This window comes from Oncorhynchus nerka, linkage group LG17, assembly GCF_034236695.1.
Source record: "Oncorhynchus nerka isolate Pitt River linkage group LG17, Oner_Uvic_2.0, whole genome shotgun sequence".
Lineage (NCBI taxonomy): Eukaryota > Metazoa > Chordata > Actinopteri > Salmoniformes > Salmonidae > Oncorhynchus > Oncorhynchus nerka.
In genome coordinates, this window is record NC_088412.1 from 39301863 (window position 1) to 39323541 (window position 21679).

Genomic DNA, 21679 nt, shown 5'->3' on the forward strand with positions numbered 1-21679 from the left:
CTGAGATACGAATTGTAAGATCATACTCGAAACGTTAGTTAGCGAGTAAGCCAGCTAACGTTAGCTAGCTAGCTAACAGTACACTTTAACTTGAAATTAAAAGACCTTATGTCAAAATTATAAACGTGAAATATCTGAAAATGTTACCCGTGGTCTGAAATCGGAGTAGATAGCCAGAACAAATTTACCAGCGAGTACGTCTATCAACAGCAGCTTCATTAAATAGAATCCTCAAAACACCAGTCTCAACGTCAACAGTGAAGAGGCGACTCCGGGATGATGTCCTTCTAGGCAGAGTTCCTCTGTCCAGTGTCTGTGTTCTTTTTCCCATCTTAATCTTTTATTTTTATTGGCCAGTCTGAGATATGGCTTTTTCTTTGCAACTCTGCCTATAAGGCAGATAATCATTTGATAATACAGAAAGTAACCACCACAGCACACAGCCTAGACAACGCAGGAGTGGCTTCGGGACAAGTCTCTGAATGTCCTTGAGTTGCCCAGCCAGAGCCCGGACTTGAACCCGATCGAACATCTCTGGAGAGATCTGAAAATAGCTGTGCAGCAACGCTCCCCATGCAACCTGACAGTTTGAGAGGATCAGCAGAGAAAAATGGGAGAAACTCCCCAAATACAGGGGTGCCAAGATTGTAGCATTATACCCAAGAAGACTCAGGGCTGTAATCGCTGCCAAAGGTGCTTCAACAATGTACTGAGTAAAGGGTCTGAATGCTTATCTAAGTGTGACATTTCCATTTTTTATATTTTATAAATTAAAAATGTGTTTTTGCTTTGTCATTGCATATAAATTGATGAGGGAAAAACAATTTAATTCATTTTGGAATAAGGCTCTAATGTAACAAAATGTAGAAAAAGTCAATGGGTCTGAATAGTTTCAGAATAGGGGCCACTGTATGTCTGTTATAAAAAGATGTGCTGTTTTTTGACACAAAGATCAACTGTACTAGTTGCTCAGGCTTTGATCTTGTCCCATCTTGAGTACTGTCCGGTAATATGTTCAGGTGCAGCAAATAAATACCTAGCAAAGCCACAGCTGGCTCAAAACAAATCATCACCTCTTGCCCTTAAATACACACAGAATTAACATCAACATCATGCATGATAGTGTTTCATGAGGGTTGAGGAGAAATTGACTACTTCTCTTTTAGTCTATTTAAGAAACATTTGTGTGTTGAAAATGCCTAACCAGTTGTATAATCTATTTGCATACACTTCAAACAGACAATACAATCCCCACCAGACATGCCACTATGGGCTTCTTCACGGTACCAAAACCAAAAACAGATTTAATTTGTCGCTCAGTTATCTATAGAGCCATGCCAATGTGGAATGCTCTGCCAACAGAGGGAACTCAGGCAAAAAGCAAGTTTAGCTTTAAAAAACAGTTCAAAAACATATTGTATCACAGCATCTCTCCTCTTTCTAAAGATCTAATTTAACTGCACTGTATATAAGAATATATTATGAATATTCATATATGAATAGTCTGTAAATAGTATTTTAGTTGTCCCTTCGTGTCTCCTATATTTAACTCTTATTTTATGTTGTTATTGTCTATTTGTCATATGTTTGTACTCAATGTTTTATGTTGACCCCAGGATGAGTAGCTAATGGGATCCTAATAAACTAAACTGAACTAAACCCAACTGACAGTCCACTCCTGTCCTTGATCTGACCCCTTCTCTCCTTTACTAATTATTCATATTTATATATTTTTAATAAAAGACTAGTGTTCCTTTATTAAAGTGACTAGTTCCATTATTAAAGTGACCAATGATTCCATGTCTACAGTATGTACATAGGGCAGCAGCCTTTATGGTGCAGGGTTGAGTAACCGGGTGCTAGCCGGCAGAGTGATGGCTATTTAACAGTCTGATGGCCTTGAGCTGTTTTTCAGTCTCTCAAATCGAGCATTGATGCCCCTCGCCTTCTGGATGATTGCGGGGTGAACATGCAGTGGCTCGGATGGTTGATGTCCTTGATGATCTTTTTGGCCTTCCTGTGACATCGGGTGCTTTATGTGTCCTGGAGGGCAGGCAGTGTGCCCCTGGTGATGCGTTGGGCAGAACGCACCACCCTCTGGAGAGCCCTGCGGTTGCAGGTGGTGTAGTTGCTGTACCAGGCGGTGATACAGCCCAACAGGAGGCTTTCAATTTTGCATCTGTAAACGTTTGTGAGGGGCCAAGACAAATTTCTTCAGTCTCCAGAAGTTGAAGTTACGCCTTCTTCACCACACTGTCTGTGTGGGTGGACCATTTCAGATTGCAGTGGTGCAAAGTACTTATGTAAAAATACTTTAAAATACTACTTAAGTCATTTTTTGAGGTATCTGTCCTTTACTTTACTATTTATATTTTTTACAACTTGTACTTTTACTCCATTACATTCTTAAAGAAAAAAAATGTACTTTCTAATCCATACATTTTCCCTGACACCCAAAGGTACTTCTTACATTTTGAATGCTTGTTCAATTCACGCACTTAAAGAGAAAATCTCTGGTCATCCCTGCTGCATCTGATCTGGCAGACTCACTAAACACAAATGCTTTGTTTGTCAATTATGTCTGATTTTTGGAGTGTGCCCCAGGCTATCCGTTCATTTAAAAAACAATATTAATATAAGGAATTCGAAATGATTCATTCTTTTACTTTTAATACTTAAGTATATTTAAAACCAAATACTTTTGGACTTTTATTCAAGTAGTATTTTACTGGGTGACTCACTTTTTCTTGAGTCAATTTATATTAAGCTATCTTTACTTTACTCAAGTATAACAATTGGGTACTTTTATCCACCACTGTCAGATTGTCAGTGATGTGTACTCCGAGGAACTTGACTGTCCAGTGGGTGTGGATAGGTGCGTGCTCCCTCTGCTGTCTCCTGAAGTACACAAGATTGTTACTATTATTATGAATAGTAGCCTTGTAACTGTTGTTACCATGACAACCATCTAGTAATCATTACTTTTAATGCTGTCTACAAATAAGGTCAATGCTATAATATAATTTGTGCAATAAAGGCAATTCACTTCATTTATTTTTTCATATTGTTAAACTAAGTCTGCTAACATTTCATCATAAAAATTTTACGAATTTCGACCACTTATATTATTTTTCACGATCTTAATTCCAGACTTGTATTTTGAAGGAAAATCACAGAGGTCACGGCCTTATGCCTGCTTAGTCTGGCTTGTTCTTGCTGGTGGAACTGACGTGATGGGATCAAACGCACCGCCCTTTCAGCGTTTCCATACCAGCGCATGCGCAAATTGGTACCATTCCAAAGCTGTCATTGGTCCAAAGCCTTAGCTGGTTGTTTAGCTAACAGGTGAACACTTCGTATTTTTTTATTTATTTAACTTTTCTTAGTAGTTAGATATGGCCGCTAGATATGATAGAGCTATAACGGTCTTTTCCCCCGATGGACACCTGTTTCAAGTGGAATATGCGCAAGAGGCTGTGAAAAAAGGCTCGACTGCGGTGAGTGTTATTAGCTAACGTTAGTTAGCTTAACTAGGCAAGCTAGTTGGCTAACGTTAGCTAGCTACTTGAAGTTGCGTTTAGTTTCCAGTCTTAACTAAGATGCTTCAGTTGCTTTGTGAAGTCGAATTGACGGTAGATTGTAGTTTTAGCTGCAGAGAAGCATCTTGCTCATTTTCAAGCTAGCTAGTTACATAGTTAGCAGATAGTTAACGTTACTTACACATCGGGGCCAGCATGACTTGCATGTTGTTGCTAACCTGCCAACTATCCCAGCTAGCTAAAGTTGCCGAACAGGTGGTCTTTATGCTCATCTCAGAAAAATGATATCTGTATAACCTCATATGAAGCTATGCAGACTAAGCATTATTCTTAATGTGTACAGGTTGGCATCCGTGGTAAAGACATTGTCGTTTTGGGTGTTGAGAAAAAGTCTGTCGCTAAACTCCAAGAGGAGAGGACTGTACGCAAGATCTGTGCACTGGATGATCATGTGTGCATGGCATTTGCAGGTAATGGGAATAGTTATCATTTAGCCTGTGCTTTGTATTTCAGATGCAAGGCCTGCTTTTTAGTGTGTGGAAGAGTAGGTGTTTTGTGTTGGTTTTGAGTAATAGGCCTGAAATGTATGACGTGTCTTATATGGTCTTTCTCCTGTCCTTCCAGGTCTGACGGCAGATGCTCGTATAGTTATCAACAGAGCCAGGGTAGAGTGTCAGAGCCACAGGCTCACTGTAGAGGACCCTGTTACGGTGGAGTACATCACACGCCACATCGCTACACTCAAACAGGTAGGCTGCATCGACACTGGTATGAAAATGTGTTGTTGCCACACTCCACTCAAGTGTTCATTCGGGCACGCTGTAGTGAAACACTGCAACAGAAAATGAAAGTGAGTTTCTTATTGGTAGTGGTAGTCATCTCTGTTTCACTTCTCTACCATTTGGTGCCTAATGAACATGACCCTGGCATTTTCTCTCACACAAACACCTTGAGTAAGAATGTATCTCTCTCTTAACCCTCCTCCTCCAGCGCTACACGCAGAGTAACGGACGAAGACCCTTCGGTATCTCTGCTCTAATCGTGGGCTTCGACTGTGATGGAACCCCACGGCTGTACCAAACCGACCCGTCTGGAACATACCATGCCTGGAAGGTGTGTGGCAGACAGTGGCCTCATGTCTGGCTTTATGGATAGAAAGCAGAACACACATGCCCACACTAGTACTGGCTTTATTCAACCTATTTGGGTTTTTTAAGAAATGGTGTAGTATATTGCCTTGGATGTGTGGTTTAATCAGTCAAACTGTTTTGTAAGGTTACTTGCTTAGCTTTTTTTGTTGGTAACCTCTCCATCTACTCTTCTGCAGGCTAATGCTATCGGTCGCAGTGCAAAGACTGTCCGGGAGTTTCTGGAGAAGAACTACACAGAGGAGTCCATCGCCACTGACAACGAGGCTATAAAGCTGGCCATCAAAGCCCTTTTGGAGGTAGGCTAGAGCAAGCACCAGCACTTGCCTGATCCACACTATATGGCCAAGGCGAGCTCTACTAGGCTAACCTGATTACGTGTCCACTATAGTTGCTGGAAAGGACTGTGAAATGAAAATATCTACGCCGGCAACTATGGTTTGGGTCGGTTCTATAGTGTAAATCGGGCAACTAAATCACTCATGGTGGTTGATGGTAATGAACAACAGCATGCTGACCTCCTGACCCTATCCTCACAGGTCGTCCAGTCAGGAGGAAAGAACATTGAGCTGGCTGTGATCAGGAGAAATCAGTCATTGAAGGTACACGCACTAATAGCTCAAAAGCAGTTAACTGATTTATTCTCTGGATGGATGGATTTTGTAATCATTACTAATTCCCTGTTTTGTACATATTTTTCAGCTTTTGGAGTCTAAAGAAATTGAAAACCTTGTGATTGAAATCGAGAAGGAGAAAGAAGAGGAGGCAGAGAAGAAGAAGCAGAAGAAATCAACATAAATCAAATTGGTCTTTCACATCACCTGTTTTCACTTTGTGTGAGGATAGGATACGTTTCAATTCAGGGTGACTGCATTCAATACCCACTGTATCCAACAACACACACTCCTGTCTCCGTTTATTTTGTAGTGTGGTTGCATTAGCTATGACCATTCTGTTCACTTATGTTAGCACATTATCCTGAACTGAAGCATTTGACTCCAAAAATAATGCGGTTTATTAATGTAATATTGAACAATAAAATATTCACCTTTTTGTATTTTCAACTGACCAAATGTCTCATTTACATGTTATCAAGGATTGAGAACAAAAAACAACTTTACCCCTCAGGAATTGATCTGTATGCAAGTGCTTACTCTAAATAGCAAATAGAATAGAACCAAGAGATGAGAATTGTTACGCATTTTTTGCAAATGGGATAGCATTGGCCAATTTAGTTGTGTAGCGTACCTTTATGTGCAAATAATATGTACCAGTCTTTCCAGAATTTCTATAGTGAAACTGAATATGGTTCATGTGCTCACCTTTGGGGATGCTTGGCTTGCAGGCAGCATCAATTCTGGAAACCAGTTTATTGAATTTTTTTGTTAGTCAGGCAAGAACACATTACAAAACCACTGTACACGTCTAAATAATATAAGATGACAGATCACATTTCATCATTCATCAAAGATTGCATTGTAATATTCTATAGTCAGTTTCACCACAGGTTTTAAAGAGGTGTGGCAATTTGTATGTGTCTTTTCTGGGGCTTGGGAGTTTTTCCTTATCTCATGACCTGGTCAGGTTAAATTTGGGGTCCTATATTCGTAGCCTACAGTGCAACAAAATATTATTATTATACACTGAACAAAATGAGCTGTTTCATGAGCTGAAATAAAAGATCCAAGAAATATTCCATAAATAGAAAAAGCTTATCAAAAATGTTGTGTAAAAATTTGTTTACATGCCTGTTGGTGAGCATTTGCCAAGATAATCCATCCACCAGCCAGGTGTGGGATATCAAAAAACGGATTATACAGCATGATCATTACACAGGCGGACCTTTAAAAGGCCACAAAAATGTGCCGTTTGTCACAACACAATGCCACAGATATCGCAAATTAAGGGAGTGTGAAATTAGCATGCTGACTGCAGGAATGTTCACCAGAGCTGAAAATTACATTTTAATTTATCTTCCTTAACAGGCTGACACCACTTGCGTGCGCGAGTGTTGCAAAATAAATTTTGAAATCTATGTTATTCAATTATTGCACCCACACTGTTTGCGTGCGCCATCGAGTGTCTGCTTTGCCAGGGGCTAAAATAGAAATAAGTTATATTTCTGACGCAGATCTCGCTGCAAGTCCTGCCTCTCCCATCTCATTGGTTCATAGAAGCAGGTACTGAAAGACAAATGAGGTCGGTGGCGGTAATGCACCTAATTTATATAAGTTGCTAATTGCAATATAAAGTCCAGAGAGGAAGAAGCCTGGAAGGAGGAGAGATGACTAGAAACGATTCGGTTGACCGTTTAATGTGTGTATTAATTGTCGGAGTAGAGGACCTTGTGCATTTCAGGTAAAATAACAACTCAATGTTTATATCCCATGCCAAATTAGCTAGCAACAGCAAGCAATCTAAATAGGACAAATTAGCTTGCAAGTGCAAGCTAGCTAGCTAAATTGCCATACATGTTTAATGCTTTTCAACCTGTCCCGAAATTAATGTAATTGGTTCAGAGTTTGTTTTGAAATTTTAACCTGCATGTCGTGATTGCGTTTGGTGTGGGGGGACAAAATAAATTTATGCACGATGATGCACGCACGCAGCCGTATTAGGTTCTGTGTAAGCCCCCCTCCGTATTCGAGAAATTGAGACTACGTCCAACTGGCCTCACAACCACAGACCACGTGAAACTATGCCAGCCTAGGACCATCTGCATCCTCATCGTCCGTCGGCTTCGTAACTGACTTCAGTGGGAAAATGCTTACCTTCGATGGACACTGGCACACTTGCTCTTCATGGTTGAATTCCGGTTTCAACTGTACCGGGCAGATGGTAGACTGTGTTTGGCGTCGTGTGGGCGAGGGGTTTGCTGATGTCAACATTGTGAACAGGCATAAGCTACGGACAATGAACTCAAATGCATTTTATCAATGGCAATTTGATTGCATAGAGATACTGTGATGAGATCTTGAGGCCAATTGCCGTGCTATTCATCTGCCGCCATCACCTAATTTTTCAGCATGATAATGCATGGCGCCATGTCGCAAGGATCTGTACACAATTCCTGGAAGCTGAAAATGTCCCAGTTCCACCATGGACTCCATACTAACCAGACATGTCACCCACTGATCAGGTTTGGGATGCTCTGGACCGAAGTGTACGATAGCGTGTTCCAGTTCCCGCCAATATCAAGCAACTTCGCACAGCCATTGAAGAGGAGTGGGACAACATTCCACAGGCCACAGTCAACAGCCTGATCAACTCTATGCAATGGAGATGTATTGATGGTGGTCACATTCTGATCAATGCACCTACCAATAGATGCATATCTGTATTCCCAGCCATAATCCATAGATTAGGTCCTAATACATTTTATTTCAATTGACTAATTTCATTATTCCGACTCTTAAAATGTCAGATACTGTAGGAACAAAGGACATTTAATCTCTGATATAATATAAGCATTATATTGTTCTATATTTTGATTATATAGTGCATTCAGAAAGTATTCAGACCCCTTGACTTTTTCCACATTTTGTTATGTGACAGCCTTATTCTAAAATTGATTAAATTGTTAGTTTTTCCTCATCAATCTACACATAATTCCCCATAATGACAAAGTGAAAACAGTTTTTAGAAATGTTTGCAAATACCTTATTTACATAACTATTCAGACCTTTAGCTATGAGACTCAAAATTGAGCTAAGGTGCATCCTGTTTCCATTGATCATCCTTGAGATGTTTCTACATCTCGATTGGAGTCCACCTGTGGTAAATTCAATTGATTGGACATGATTTGGAAAGACACACAGTTGACAGTGCATGTCAGAGCAAAAAACAAAGCCACGAGGTCAAAGGAATTGTCCGTAGAGCTCCAAGACAGAATTGTGTCAAGGCACAGATCTGGGGAAGGGTACCAAAACATTTCTGCAATATTGAAGGTTCCCAAAAACCTTGCCTCCATCATTCTGAAATGGAAAGTGTTTGGAACCACCAATACTCTTTCTAGAGCTGGCCGCCCGACCAAGCAATCTGGGGAGAAGGGCCTTAGTCAGGGAGGTGACCAACAACCCGATGGTCACTCTCACATAGCTCCAGAGTTCCTCTATGGAGATGGGATAACCTTCTAGAAGGAGAACCATCTCTGCAGCACTCCACCAATCAGGCCTTTATGGTAGAGGGGTCAGATGGAAGCCACTCCTCAGTAAAAGGCACATGACAGCCCGCTTGGAGTTTGCCAAAAGGCAACTAAAGGACTCTCAGATCATGAAAAACAAGATTCTCTGGTCTGATGAAACCAAGATTGAACTCTTTGGCCTGAATGCCAAGAGTCATGTCTGGAGGAAACCTGGCACCATCCCTATGGTGAAGTAAGGTGGTAGCATTATGTTGTGGGGATGTTTTTCCGCGGCAAGGACTGAGAGACTAGTCAGGATCGAGGGATAGATGAACAGAACAAAGTACAGAGAGATCCTTAATGAGAACCTGCTCCAGAGTGCTCAGTACCTCAGACTGGGGCAAAGGTTCACCTTCCAACTAGACAACGACACTAAGCACACAGCTAAGACAACGGCGGAGTGGTTTCGATCGAAGTCTCTGAATGTCCTTGAGTGGCCCATCCAGAGCCCGGACTTGAACCCGACATGAGGCTGTAATTGCTGCCAAAGATGCTTCAACAAAGTACTGAGTAAAGTGTCTGAATACTTGGGTAAATGTGATTTATCTGTTATGGGGTATTGGTTGTAGATGAATGAGGGGGAATAAAAAAAATAATATCAGTTTTAGAATAAGGCTGTAACGTAACAAAATGTTGAAAAAAAGTCAGGTGGTCTGAATACTTTCCGAATGCACTGTATATATTTTCATAATGTGTTATATTGTAGCATTGTATTAATGTTGATTGTTATCCGCCCAGAGACTACAGATGAAAATTAACTGTCTAGCTAAATCTGCTGCAATGGCATGTTGTACATGGTCCCTGACAAATAAACAAATAAAATATGAACTGTAACTCAGTAAAATCTTTGAAATTGTTACGTTTATATTTTTGTTAAGCATAGATAGCTTCCATTTGAATCTGTGCTATGTCTGTAGGCCAGTTTTTTTTTAAATGGTCATGTAATGTGATTCAGGAACACTCTGGCATAAGGTGGATCAAAACCTTTCAAACTACCACAAATCTTGTCATTTGTTCTGAATCTGATATCAAAAGAGCCAGAGACAACTTCAATGGACAATTTACTCTATAGTTTTGTGTACCACTATAGCAGGGCAGCGTGTTATGCAAAGAATGGCTCCAATAGCTAGGTTTCCATCCAATTGGCGACCGATTTGAATGTGAGCATTCTAAAATCCGCATCAAGAAATAATGTGCATTTTCTACCAGTGGTGTGTTTTCACCGAAATGACTTGTTGCAGGTATGCATTCATGTACAAATAAAAATCTAATGTTCAATATGTATCCATTGCATTTTCAACACTACTGATAGATTTGTCACTTAAACGATTGCATTAAATAGCACATTTGCCTATTCTGGCCTTGGTACGTGGGCTCTAGCCATCAGTTTGCAGATACTGTACCATGTGGGTTGGCTAATCTACAAAATTAGATTATTATAGATAAGAGCGAGAATATTTGTATTGTCAAAAAGACAGTCAAAGCATCGATCATCATGTCACCAGAATACGACCCTCGATATTTATTGGAAAGGAGCATCAAGCTCATCTATGGGGGAAAATGACAAACGTTGTTATGCACATGTGCTGTATGTGCCTTAAACCTGTACTTTCCACTGTCTGTTTCTCTCATGTAAGAAGAAGCCAGTGTTTTTCCTCTCTTGTTTCTGAGTAACTTAGTCACGAGGCCAAAAACAAAGGGCCCTCTGGGAGTGACCAGTTTTTGGTCCATCCTGTTCTTTTCGTATCTTTCAAGGACACAGCTGTGTGGAGATATGAAGAGAACATAGGGAAACTTGAACAGCAGCAGAAAAGAGTAACAAAACTGGCATTATCACTTGTTTGTACTCTATGTTCCCATCATGATCTCACACACCTGCTAAACTGCCACGTAGACTAAGGTTATAAAAGCTGAGACCCAACTCTTGTTCGTTGGTCTCTTAACTTTGCACCTTTTGAGTGATTGTTAACCAGCTCCGGAATTGCAATTCTTATCATTAAATAACTTGTTTTGAAGAATCTACAGTCTCTCTTCCTTTCTGGTGATGGGGATGAGGATGAGATGGCTAACTCCGCTTGCTGATCGTTCCCAGGGAGACCGAGGTTAACTGTGCACAGGGTCTACAATAGGTGTGGCTCAGGGAGCCCACACACCAATCAAAGGAGCAGAAGGGACCCGACTCGGATCCAGTAGGGAGCGTCAGTGGACGGATTCACCATCACGAATAGACTAAATAAATTAAGGCTGAGACTAATTTTCTTTCAAACATCATAGAAAATCCTGTTCTGGGAACAGGTTGTGCACATTAGGTATTTGTTGACGCAAAGACACCCCTAGTTAGAAACTTGACAACAAATCAGTTTTTGACAACTACAATATGGGTAATATAGCTAGGTTTGACCATAGTGTCAATGTTAAAGGGATACTTCGGGATTTTGGCAATGAAGCAATGGCATTGAGGAGTATACCACCTCAGTCATCAGCTTCATCAATTAGTGCATTGATGATGTCGTCCCCACAGTGACCGTACGTAGATATCCCAACCAGAAACCATGGATTACAGGCAACATCTGCATCAAGCTAAAGGCTAGAGCTGCCGCTTTCAAGGAGCGGGACACTAATCTGGATGCTTATAAGAAATCCTGCAATGCCCTCAGATGAACCATCAAGCATGCAAATTAAGATTGATTCCTACTACACCGGCTCTGATGCTCATCGAATATGGCAGGGCTTGAAAACTATTACAGACTACAAAGGGAAACCCAAATGAGAGCTGCCCAGTGACATGAGCCTACAAGACGAGCTAAATGCCATTAATGCTCACTTCTCGGCAAGCAACACTGAAGCATGCATGAAAGCACCAGCTGTTCTGGACAACTGTGTGATAACGCTCTCGGTAACACATGTGAGCACAACCTTTAAACAGGTCAACATTCGCAAAGCCGCAGGACCAGATGGATTACCAGGACGGGTACTTAAAGCATGCTCGGACCAACTGGTAAGTGTCTTCACTGACATTTTCGACCTCTCCCCGACCGAGTATGTAGTACCTACATGTTTCAAGAAGACCACCATAGTCCCTGTGCCCAATGATTACCGCCTCATAGCACTCACATCAGTAGCCATGAAGTGCTTTGAAAGGCTGGTCATTCCTAACATCAACAGCATCCTCCCGGACACCTAGACCCACTCCAATCCACATTACCGCCTCACACTCCCCATTGCCCTTTCCCACCTGGCCAAAAGGAACACCTATGTGAGTGCTGTTCATTGACAACAGCTCAGCATTCAACACCATAGTGGCCACAAAGCTCATCACTAAGCTAAGGAACCTGGAACTAAACACCTCCCTCTGCAACTGGATCCTAGACTTCCTGACGGGCCGCCCCAGGTGGTAAGGGTAGGCAACAACATGTCTGCTACACTGATCCTCAACACTGGGGCCCCTCAGGCATGTGTGCTTAGTCCCCTCCTGTGCTCCCTGTTGACCCATGACTGCATGGCCAAACACAACTCCAACACCATCATTAAGTTTGCTGATGACACAACAGTGGTAGGCCTGATCACCAACAATGATGTGACAGCCTATAGGGAGGGGCTCAGAGACCTCTCCCTCAATGTGAGAAGACAAAGGAGATGATTGTGGACTACAGGAAAAGGTGGGCCGAACAGGCCCCCATTAACATCGAAGGGGCTGTAGTGGAGGTGGTCGAGAGATTCAAGTTCCTTGGTGTCCACATCACCAATAAACTATCATGGTCCAAACACACCAAGACACTCGTGAAGAGGGCACGACAACACTACCCCCCCCCCCGAAAAGATTTGGCATGGGTCCCCAGATCCTCAAAAAGCTCTACTGCTGCACCAACGAGAGCATCCTGACCGGTTGCATCCCCACCTGGTATTGCAACTGCTCGGCATCTGACCATAAGACACTACAGAGGGTAGTGCGTATTGCCCAGTACTTCACTGGGGCCATCCAGGACTTATATGCTAGGTTGTGTCAGAGGAAAGCCCAATAAATTGTCAAGACTCCAGCCACTCAAATACCAAGAAGCACATGAATGAAACCAGAGAGGATTTTTTTTTTTTTTTTTTTTTGCCCACTAAGTGAGGAATTTATGGCGGTCAAATGAGAGAGTGTGGAAAAAATATAATGGCTTATTTGCTACCTAAGGCTTATTGGATCAAATATACGTTTCGTAATGCTTACATACTGACTACACCAGGCATGCGCGTGCACCATCGCACACACATGTTGATTCTGTCCATCCACACAGGATCAGGACACAGATTGAAATAAACAAAACAAACTCTGAACCAACTATATTAATTTGGGGACAGGTTAAAACACATATGAAACATTCATGGCCATTTAGCTAGCTAGCTTGCTGTTGCTAGCTAATTTGTTCTGGTATATAAACATTAGGTTGTTATTTTACCTGAAATGTACAAGGTCATTTTTTTTGGATCTTTGTAGAATATCGACCCATTTTGAGTTACACAAAATTGTGTGTTCTCTACTACGACAATTCATCCACAGATAAAAAGGGGAAACCTAGTTAGTTTCTAGTAATCTCTTCTAGTTCGGTCTTCTTCTTCTGTGGATTTTATGTGTCATTAATGCAGCCAACTGGACTGCAGTGTAGACCTCATTCATCTTTCAATCACCCAGTTGGGTATGTGCTCCTATGAGGAAATGGGAGAGGCAGGACATTTTTATTTATTTATTTTACCTTTATTTAACTAGGCAAGTCAGTTAAGAAAAAAATCTTATTTTCAATGACGGCCTAGGAACAGTGGGTTAAAACCACTTAAGCCTACCCCTTACTTTTTCGAACATTCTGTTCAAAATCGCGCAACATTTCAGCGTCCTGCTACTCATGCCAGGAATATAGTATATGCATATGATTAGTATGTGTGGATAGAAAACACTCTGACGTTTCTAAAACTGGTTAAATCACGGCTGTGACTATAACAGAGCGTGTGTTTAATCGAAAAGCGCAAGAAAAACTGATCACTGAAAACTGGGAAAAATATCAATGCGCCACTTGCATGTATTGTCTATGGGAAAGAAAATTACATGGGGCTGAGATTGAAAGTCCTACAGCTTCCACACGATGTCGCCAGTCTTGTCAATTGCCTGGGCTTTGTTTCTTGGTCAAACGAGTAAGAGAGAGCCCATTCCTTCCGGTCTCCGACAGGATGTTTTGGTGGAGAAATTTCCGACCATGATTTGAAGACGTGGAGCTATTGAATACACATCACCCCGTGATCAATTTGATAGATTATTAACGTTTACTAATACCTAAAGTTGGATTACAAAAGTATTTCGAAGTGTTTTGTGAAAGTTTATCGTCAACTTTTTTAATTAAAAAAAATGACGTTGCGTTTTAAAACTGTGTTTTTTCCTGGATCACACACTTTTCATAGATCGATATTTAGGGTATATATGGACCGATTTAATCGAAAAAAAAGACCCAATAGTGATGTTTATGGGACATCTAGGAGTGCCAACAAAGAAGCTCGTCAAAGGTAATGAATGTTTTATATTTTATTTCTGTGTTTTGTGTAGCGCCGGCTATGCTAATTATTTAGTTTACGTCCCCTTCAGGTATTTCGGGGTGTTGCATGCTATCAGATAATAGCTTCTCATGCTTTCGCCGAAAAGCATTTTAAAAATCTGACTTGTTGGCTGGATTCACAACGAGTGTAGCTTTAATTCAGTACCCTGCATGTGTGTTTTAATGAACGTTTGAGTTTTAACGAGTGCTATTAGCATTTAGCGTAGCGCATTTGCATTTCCAGATGGCTAGATGGCACGCCTGCGTGTCGGGTGGGCTTAAGAGGTTAACTGCCTTGTTCAGGGGCAGAATGACAGATTTTGACCTTGTCAGCTCAAGGAATGAATCTTGCAACCTTCCGGTTACTAGTCCAACGCTCTAACCACTAGGCTACCTTCCTCCCAACATACAGCTTGGCAAGCGTCTAAAATCAAACCACATTTTATTTTAGTGCCTGGCTATGCAGACGCTTGTTGACGTACTCGAGCAGTTTGGATGAAATTATTGAATAACATGCATTTATTTTGCAACACTTGCAGACGGAACACGGCCGGTGTGGTCAGCATGTTAGATTGTTTGGAGTGTACTGATATAAGTAGGAAATGTGACTTCCAGGCAACTTTGAGAAAACCAATTTTATATCGGAGTTGTGCCTGTTGTTCACTCGGGTATCTGCCCTCTCATTGGCTAGAATGGTCCCATCTGATCTTGCCTCCTCCCGACTGCCTTACATCTTTGAAGACATGTATTTCATTGTTAGAGCGGCCACTTGAGTAATCTGTGATTAAACAAAGTTGTATTTCCGACATCACAGCTAGGAAATAGAAATCTCTAACGACCATGTGAATGCAGCAATAATGACAAGATGCTTGTGTCTCCTCCCTGACAATGGGATTTGTTTGTCCACATAGCAGAACGGAGTGCTGTTGTCAAGCTCCTGCCTATTCAGCTCTTTGGATTGGTGAATACTTTTTGGGATATATTCGATGAGGGTTGTTGACGTAAAACTCCTGTATTTAATGGAGAGTGAGATGCTATGCTAGCCTTGTGAATATGCATAGACCGTCTCGAACTTCATCAGGGTCAACTTGTTTTTTCTCGAAGTTGCTGGGATGTCACATGCATCACACATCAGCATACTCACAACTACCTACGCAATACAAAGCTTTTATTAGATCAAATAAGCCTCACATATCAAAATAGCAATTCATTTTTATCTTGACTAAATTCAACACTCTCATTGCCCCCCATACAAAACTCCTCACTTGCGTAATAATTAATAATCTGTTTAATGTGGACCAATTTTGGGCGGATTTTTTCTGCTGAAGCCAAACAAGAGATGTCTTGTGGAGGGGAGGGGGAGATTAATGTGGGTGTCTCTTTGTGTGTGTGTTCGCACATGGCAAGCGTTTGTACTTTCACTCTGACAAAACAGTACACAGTTAGTTACTCACACTTTTAGATAACTTGAAACAATCTAACCAGGTCCTGTGTCTTGAAGTTGCCAACTTATTTAGCCAATTAGCTTCACCCAGCAGGTGTGTGACTGTGGCAAAAGTTGGTTTAATATTGGATAGCCTAGCTCTGGGGCTAGTTAGGGACTGTCAATAAATTGCATAATGTAAATGGTACAATATCTTCATGTTGCACATTTTTATTTGCTTCATTCAATTCTTTCAGTATTTCTCTACACATTTCTACAATTTATAGTTTTGAAGTTAAGTCATTAAAATGTTTTGCTATTGATATTTAAAAATATTGTCTCATGTACATTGTGTAATTTACTGATGGTCCCTAACTAGCTCCATAGAGATATTAAATGTAAAACCAAATGGACATTAGGATGGGGTAGGGTGCAGCTGTTGATTACTTGGGTGCTGCCAGCTGTGGGCAGGATTGAAATAAAGCAGTGCTATCCGGGATCCTACACTTAATCCTAACCCTAACCCCTACCCACCCTAACCTTAACCCTTACCTAACCCTAACCTTAACCCTCACCTTAACTGTTCAATTTCAACTTCAATGAGAAGGGATGTACCAAGGATCCCTAGTTGGGATGTCCCAAGGATTCCATTTAGACGTTTCCTTGAAATAATCCCAACCCTAGGAAAACTGTTAAAGTTCCCTTCATTCCATGACATACAATTGTTTTCCTATCATCTCTCAAATGTACGTTTTGGACAAGACTGACTTTATGACCAAAATTATCCTATTTACAATTTGTAGCCAATTTTGACACAAGAATAAATGTTTCTGACTCCACATAGGCCGTTGCCACAGGTGCAGTCGTTCATTTATGAATATATAAATTACTCATAGTATTATAACATGTACAATGAACGCTAGCTTCTTATCAATGTTTTCAAAATAAAAAAATAATGTATTTTTTTTGCTGAAGGTGAAATCTCTTTCTTGGAAGCTCTTTCCTAACATTGCAGTATTCAATATCAGTAGTAAATACTATAAAATAAAGTAAAGTAGAACAAAAACACACAAGAAATAGAAATAAGAAGAACACAAGAAAGTATGTAAGCTACACTGATCAAAAATAAAAACACAACATGTCAAGTGTTGGTCTCATGTTTCATGAACTGGAATAAACGATACCAGAAATTTTCCACACACACAAATAGCTTATTTCTCAAAATGTTTTGGCACAAATTTGCTTACATCCCTTTTAGTGAGCATTTCTCCTTTGCCAAAATAACCCATCCACCTGAGAGGTGTGGAATATCAAAAATCTGACTAAACAGCATGATCATTACACAGGTTCACCTTGTGCTAGGGACTGTAAAAAGCAACTCTAAAATGGCCAGATTTGTCACGCAACACAATGCCACAGCAGTGGCGGTCAGTGCCGTTTAAGATGAGGGAGGATAAATGTTTTTTTCATGAACATGGCCTTATTTCTATTACATGATATTGGATGACTGTCATTCATATTCCATTCACCCAGTTCAATGTAACAGCGATAGGTTTAGGCTACCACATGATACTCAAATTTTCCCTATACTCTTGAGGTTGCTACAACCTAGCCTATTAATGAAAGTTTACAACGTAAGTGCACACAAGAGACAAATTTGAGGTGACAGACAGTGACACATGGACAGACAGTGACATTCAAAACCGTCTGGCACACTCTTGCCTGCATCTAGCTGATACAGGGTGTAGTCTTTAGTCCAACAGTTGCAAATTAGAGTTTCTGTAACACAGCCCACAAACAACAGCCTGATCAACTGTATGCGAAGATGTGTCGTGCTGCAGGAGGCAAATGGTGATCACACCAGATACTGATTGGTTTTCTGATCTAAATCCCTACTTTTTTAAAGGTATCTGTGATCAACAGATGCATATCTGTATTCCCAGTCATGTGAAATCCACAGAATAGGGGCTCATTTATTTATTTATTTAAATTGACTGATTTCCTTACATGAACTGTAACAGTAAAATTGTTGAAATTGTTGCATGTTGCGTTTATATTTTTTATATATACAGGGTCAGTGCCAATAACATATTTACAATGTTCAGCGATACTCGAGTGGTAGGGTAGACATGTACAGTCGTGGCCAAAGTTTTGAGAATAACACCTAAATTAATTTTCACAAAGTTTGCTATTTCTGTGTCTTCAGATATTTTTGTCTGGTGTTACTATGGAATACTGAAGTATAATTACAAGCATTTCATCAGTGTCAAAGGCTTTTATTGTCTATTACATGAGGTTGATGCAAAGACACAATATTTGCAGTGTTGACCCTTCTTTTTCAAGACCTCTTCAATCCGTCCTAGCATGCTGTCAATTAACTTCTGTGCAGCCCATTCTTGCATAATCAATGCTTGGAGTTTGTCAGAATTTGTGGGTTTTTGTTTGTCCACCCGCCTCTTGAGGATTGACCACACGTTCTCAATGGGATTAAGGACCGGGGAGTTTCCTGGCCATGGACCCAAAATATCTATGTTTTGTTCCCTGTGCCACTTAGTTATCACTTTTGCCTTATGGCAAGGTGCTCCATCATGCTGGAAAAGGCATCCGGCTACCCGGATAAAGCACTAAATAAACTTCAGTTAGTGCTAAATACGGCTGCTAGAATCCTGACTAGAACCAAAAAATGTGATCATATTACTCCAGTGCTAGCCTCTCTACACTGGCTTCCTGTCAAAGCAAGGGCTGATTTCAAGGTTTTACTGCTAACCTACAAAGCATTACATGGGCTTGCTCCTACCTATCTCTCTGATTTGGTCCTGCCGTACATACCTACACGTACGCTACGGTCACAAGACGCAGGCCTCCTAATTGTCCCTAGAATTTCTAAGCAAACAGCCGGAGGCAGGGCTTTCTCCTATAGAGCTCCATTTTTATGGAACGGTCTGCCTACCCATGTCAGAGACGCAAACTCGGTCTCAACCTTTAAGTCTTTACTGAAGACTCATCTCTTCAGTGGGTCATATGATTGAGTGTAGTCTGGCCCAGGAGTGGGAAGGTGAACGGAAAGGCTCTGGAGCAACGAACCGCCCTTGCTGTCTCTGCCTGGCCGGTTCCCCTCTTTCCACTGGGATTCTCTGCCTCTACCCTGTTACGGGGGCTGAGTCACTGGCTTACTGGGGCTCTCTCATGCCGTCCCTGGGGGGGGTGCGTCACCTGGGTGGGTTGATTCACTGTTGTGGTCAGCCTGTCTGGGTTGGCGCCCCCCCCTTGGGTTGTGCCGTGGCGGAGATCTTTGTGGGCTATACTCGGCCTTGTCTCAGGATGGTAAGTTGGTGGTTGAAGATATCCCTCTAATGGTGTGGGGGCTGTGCTTTAGCAAAGTGGGTGGGGTTATATCCTTCCTGTTTGGCCCTGTCCGGGGGTGTCATCGGATGGGGCCACAGTGTCTCCTGACCCCTCCTGTCTCAGCCTCCAGTATTTATGCTGCAGTAGTTTATGTGTCGGGGGGCTAGGGCTAGGGTTTGTTATATCTGGAGTACTTCTCCTGTCCTATTCGGTGTCCTGTGTGAATCTAAGTGTGCGTTCTCTAATTCTCTCCTTCTCTCTTTCTTTCTCTCTCTCGGAGGACCTGAGCCCTAGGACCATGCCCCAGGACTACCTGACATGATGACTCCTTGCTGTCCCCAGTCCACCTGGCCATGCTGCTGCTCCAGTTTCAACTGGCCTGGGCCCTAGGACCATGTCCCAGGACTACCTGACATGATGACTCCTTGCTGTCCCCAGTCCACCTGGCCATGCTGCTGCTCCAGTTTAAACTGTTCTGCCTTACTATTATTCAACCATGCTGGTCATTTATGAACATTTGAACATCTTGGCCACGTTCTGTTATAATCTCCACCCGGCACAGCCAGAAGAGGACTGGCCACCCCACATATGCTCTCTCTAATTCTCTCTTTCTTTCTCTCTCTCGGAGGACCTGAGCCCTAGGACCGTGCCCCAGGACTACCTGACATGATGACTCCTTGCTGTCCCCAGTCCACCTGACTGTGCTGCTGCTCCAGTTTCAACTGTTCTGCCTTATTATTATTCGACCATGCTGGTCATTTATGAACATTTGAACATCTTGGTCATGTTCTGTTATAATCTCTACCCGGCACAGCCAGAAGAGGACTGGCCACCCCACATAGCCTGGTTCCTCTCTAGGTTTCTTCCTAGGTTTTGGCCTTTCTAGGGAGTTTTTCCTAGCCACCGTGCTTTTACACATGCATTGTTTGCTGTTTGGGGTTTTAGGCTGGGTTTCTGTACAGCACTTTGAGATATCAGCTGATGTACGAAGGGCTATATAAATAAATTTGATTTGATTTGATTTGATTGTTCGTCACCAAACTGTTCCTGGATGGTTGGGAGTTGCTCTCGGAGGATGTGTTGGTACCATTCTTTGTTCATGGCTGTGTTCTTAAGCAAAATTGTGAGTGAGCCCACTCCCTTGGCTGAGAAGCAACCCCACACATGAATGGTCTCAGGATGCTTTACTGTTGGCATGACACATGACTGATGGTAGCGCTCACCTTGTCTTCTCCGGACAAGCTTTTTCCCGGATGCCCCAAACAATCGGAAAGGGGATTCATCAGAGAAAATGACTTTACTCCAGTCCTCAGCAGTCCAATCCTTGTACCTTTTGCAGAATATCAGTCTGTCCCTGATGTTTTTCCTGGAGAGAAGTGGCTTCTTTGCTGCCCTTCTTGACACCAGGCCATCCTCCAAAAGTCTTCGCCTCACTGTGCATGCAGATGCACTCACACCTGCCTGCTGCCATTCCTGAGCAAGCTCTGTACTGGTGGTGCACCAATCCCGCAGCTGAATCAATTTTAGGAGATGGTCCTGGCGCTTGCTGGACATTCTTGGGCGCCCTGAAGCCTTCTTCACAACAATTGAACCTCTCTCCTTGAAGTTCGTGATGATCCGATAAATGGTTGATTTAGGTGCAATCTTATTGGCAGCAAGATCCTTGCTTGTGTAGCCCTTTTTGTGCAAAGCATTGATGACGGCATGTGTTTACCATGGTTGACAGAGGAAGAACAATGATTCCAAGCAACACCCTCCTTTTGAAGCTTCCAGTCTGTTTTTTGAACTCAATCAGCATGACAGAGTGATCTATAGCCTTGTCCTCGTCAACTCACACCTGTGTTAACGAGAGAATGGTGTCAGCTGGTCCTTTTGTGGCAGGGCTGAAATGCAGTGGAAATGTTTTTTGGGGATTCAGTTCATTTGCATGGCAAAGAGGGACTTAATTGCAAGTCATCTGATCACTCATAACATTCTGGAGTATATGCAAATTGCCATCATACAAACTGAAGCAGACTTTGAAAATTAATATATGTGTAATTCTCAAAACATTTTGCCACGACTGTATAGGGGTAGGGTGACTAGGCATCAGAGTATGAGTAGTAGCAGCGTATATGAAGATTGTACCTGTGTGTGGGTGTGTTGAGTCAGTATGAATGTGTGTGCATGTGTGTGTGAGAAATAAGTATGTGTGAGTGTGAGTGCATGGAGTCAGTGCAAAAAATTAAATAAGGGTCAATGTAGATAGTCTGTGCAGCTTTTTAGCAGTTTCATGGCTTGGGGATATAAGGTCATTGTAACTAACGGTTGTCGTTGGTGGAAGTAGAGGACCAAAGCGCAGCGTGGTAAGTGTTAATCTTTTTTTAATCAAACTGAACACTTCAAAGTGAAAACCGAAACAGTTCTATCTGGTGCTGACACAAAGACTGAAAATAACCACCCACAAAACACAATAGAACACAGGCTACCTAAATATG

At 41.8% G+C, this 21679-nt stretch overlaps 1 protein-coding gene across 1 annotated transcript; it reads left to right on the forward strand.

Moving 5' to 3' along the window:
* The first annotated feature begins 3284 nt into the window (after positions 1-3284).
* On the forward strand, positions 3285-5751 carry LOC115145202 (proteasome subunit alpha type-7-like). The gene is made up of 7 exons (XM_029686572.2): positions 3285-3497; positions 3883-4009; positions 4164-4288; positions 4530-4652; positions 4867-4986; positions 5227-5289; positions 5390-5751. Exons 1-7 carry the CDS (start codon positions 3396-3398, stop codon positions 5483-5485), a joined length of 756 nt encoding a protein of 251 aa, XP_029542432.1. The 5' UTR covers positions 3285-3395; the 3' UTR covers positions 5486-5751.
* Positions 5752-21679: the final 15928 nt, after the last annotated feature.

Excerpts from the sequence above, each read along its gene's own strand:
- LOC115145202 (XM_029686572.2), top strand. The coding sequence starts at position 3,396 with ATGGCCGCTAGATATGATAGAGCTATAACGGTCTTTTCCCCCGATGGA. Across the intron at positions 3,498-3,882 it reads TGAAAAAAGGCTCGACTGCG|GTTGGCATCCGTGGTAAAGA; the intron begins GTGAGTGTTATT and ends TAATGTGTACAG. Across the intron at positions 4,289-4,529 it reads ACATCGCTACACTCAAACAG|CGCTACACGCAGAGTAACGG; the intron begins GTAGGCTGCATC and ends CTCCTCCTCCAG.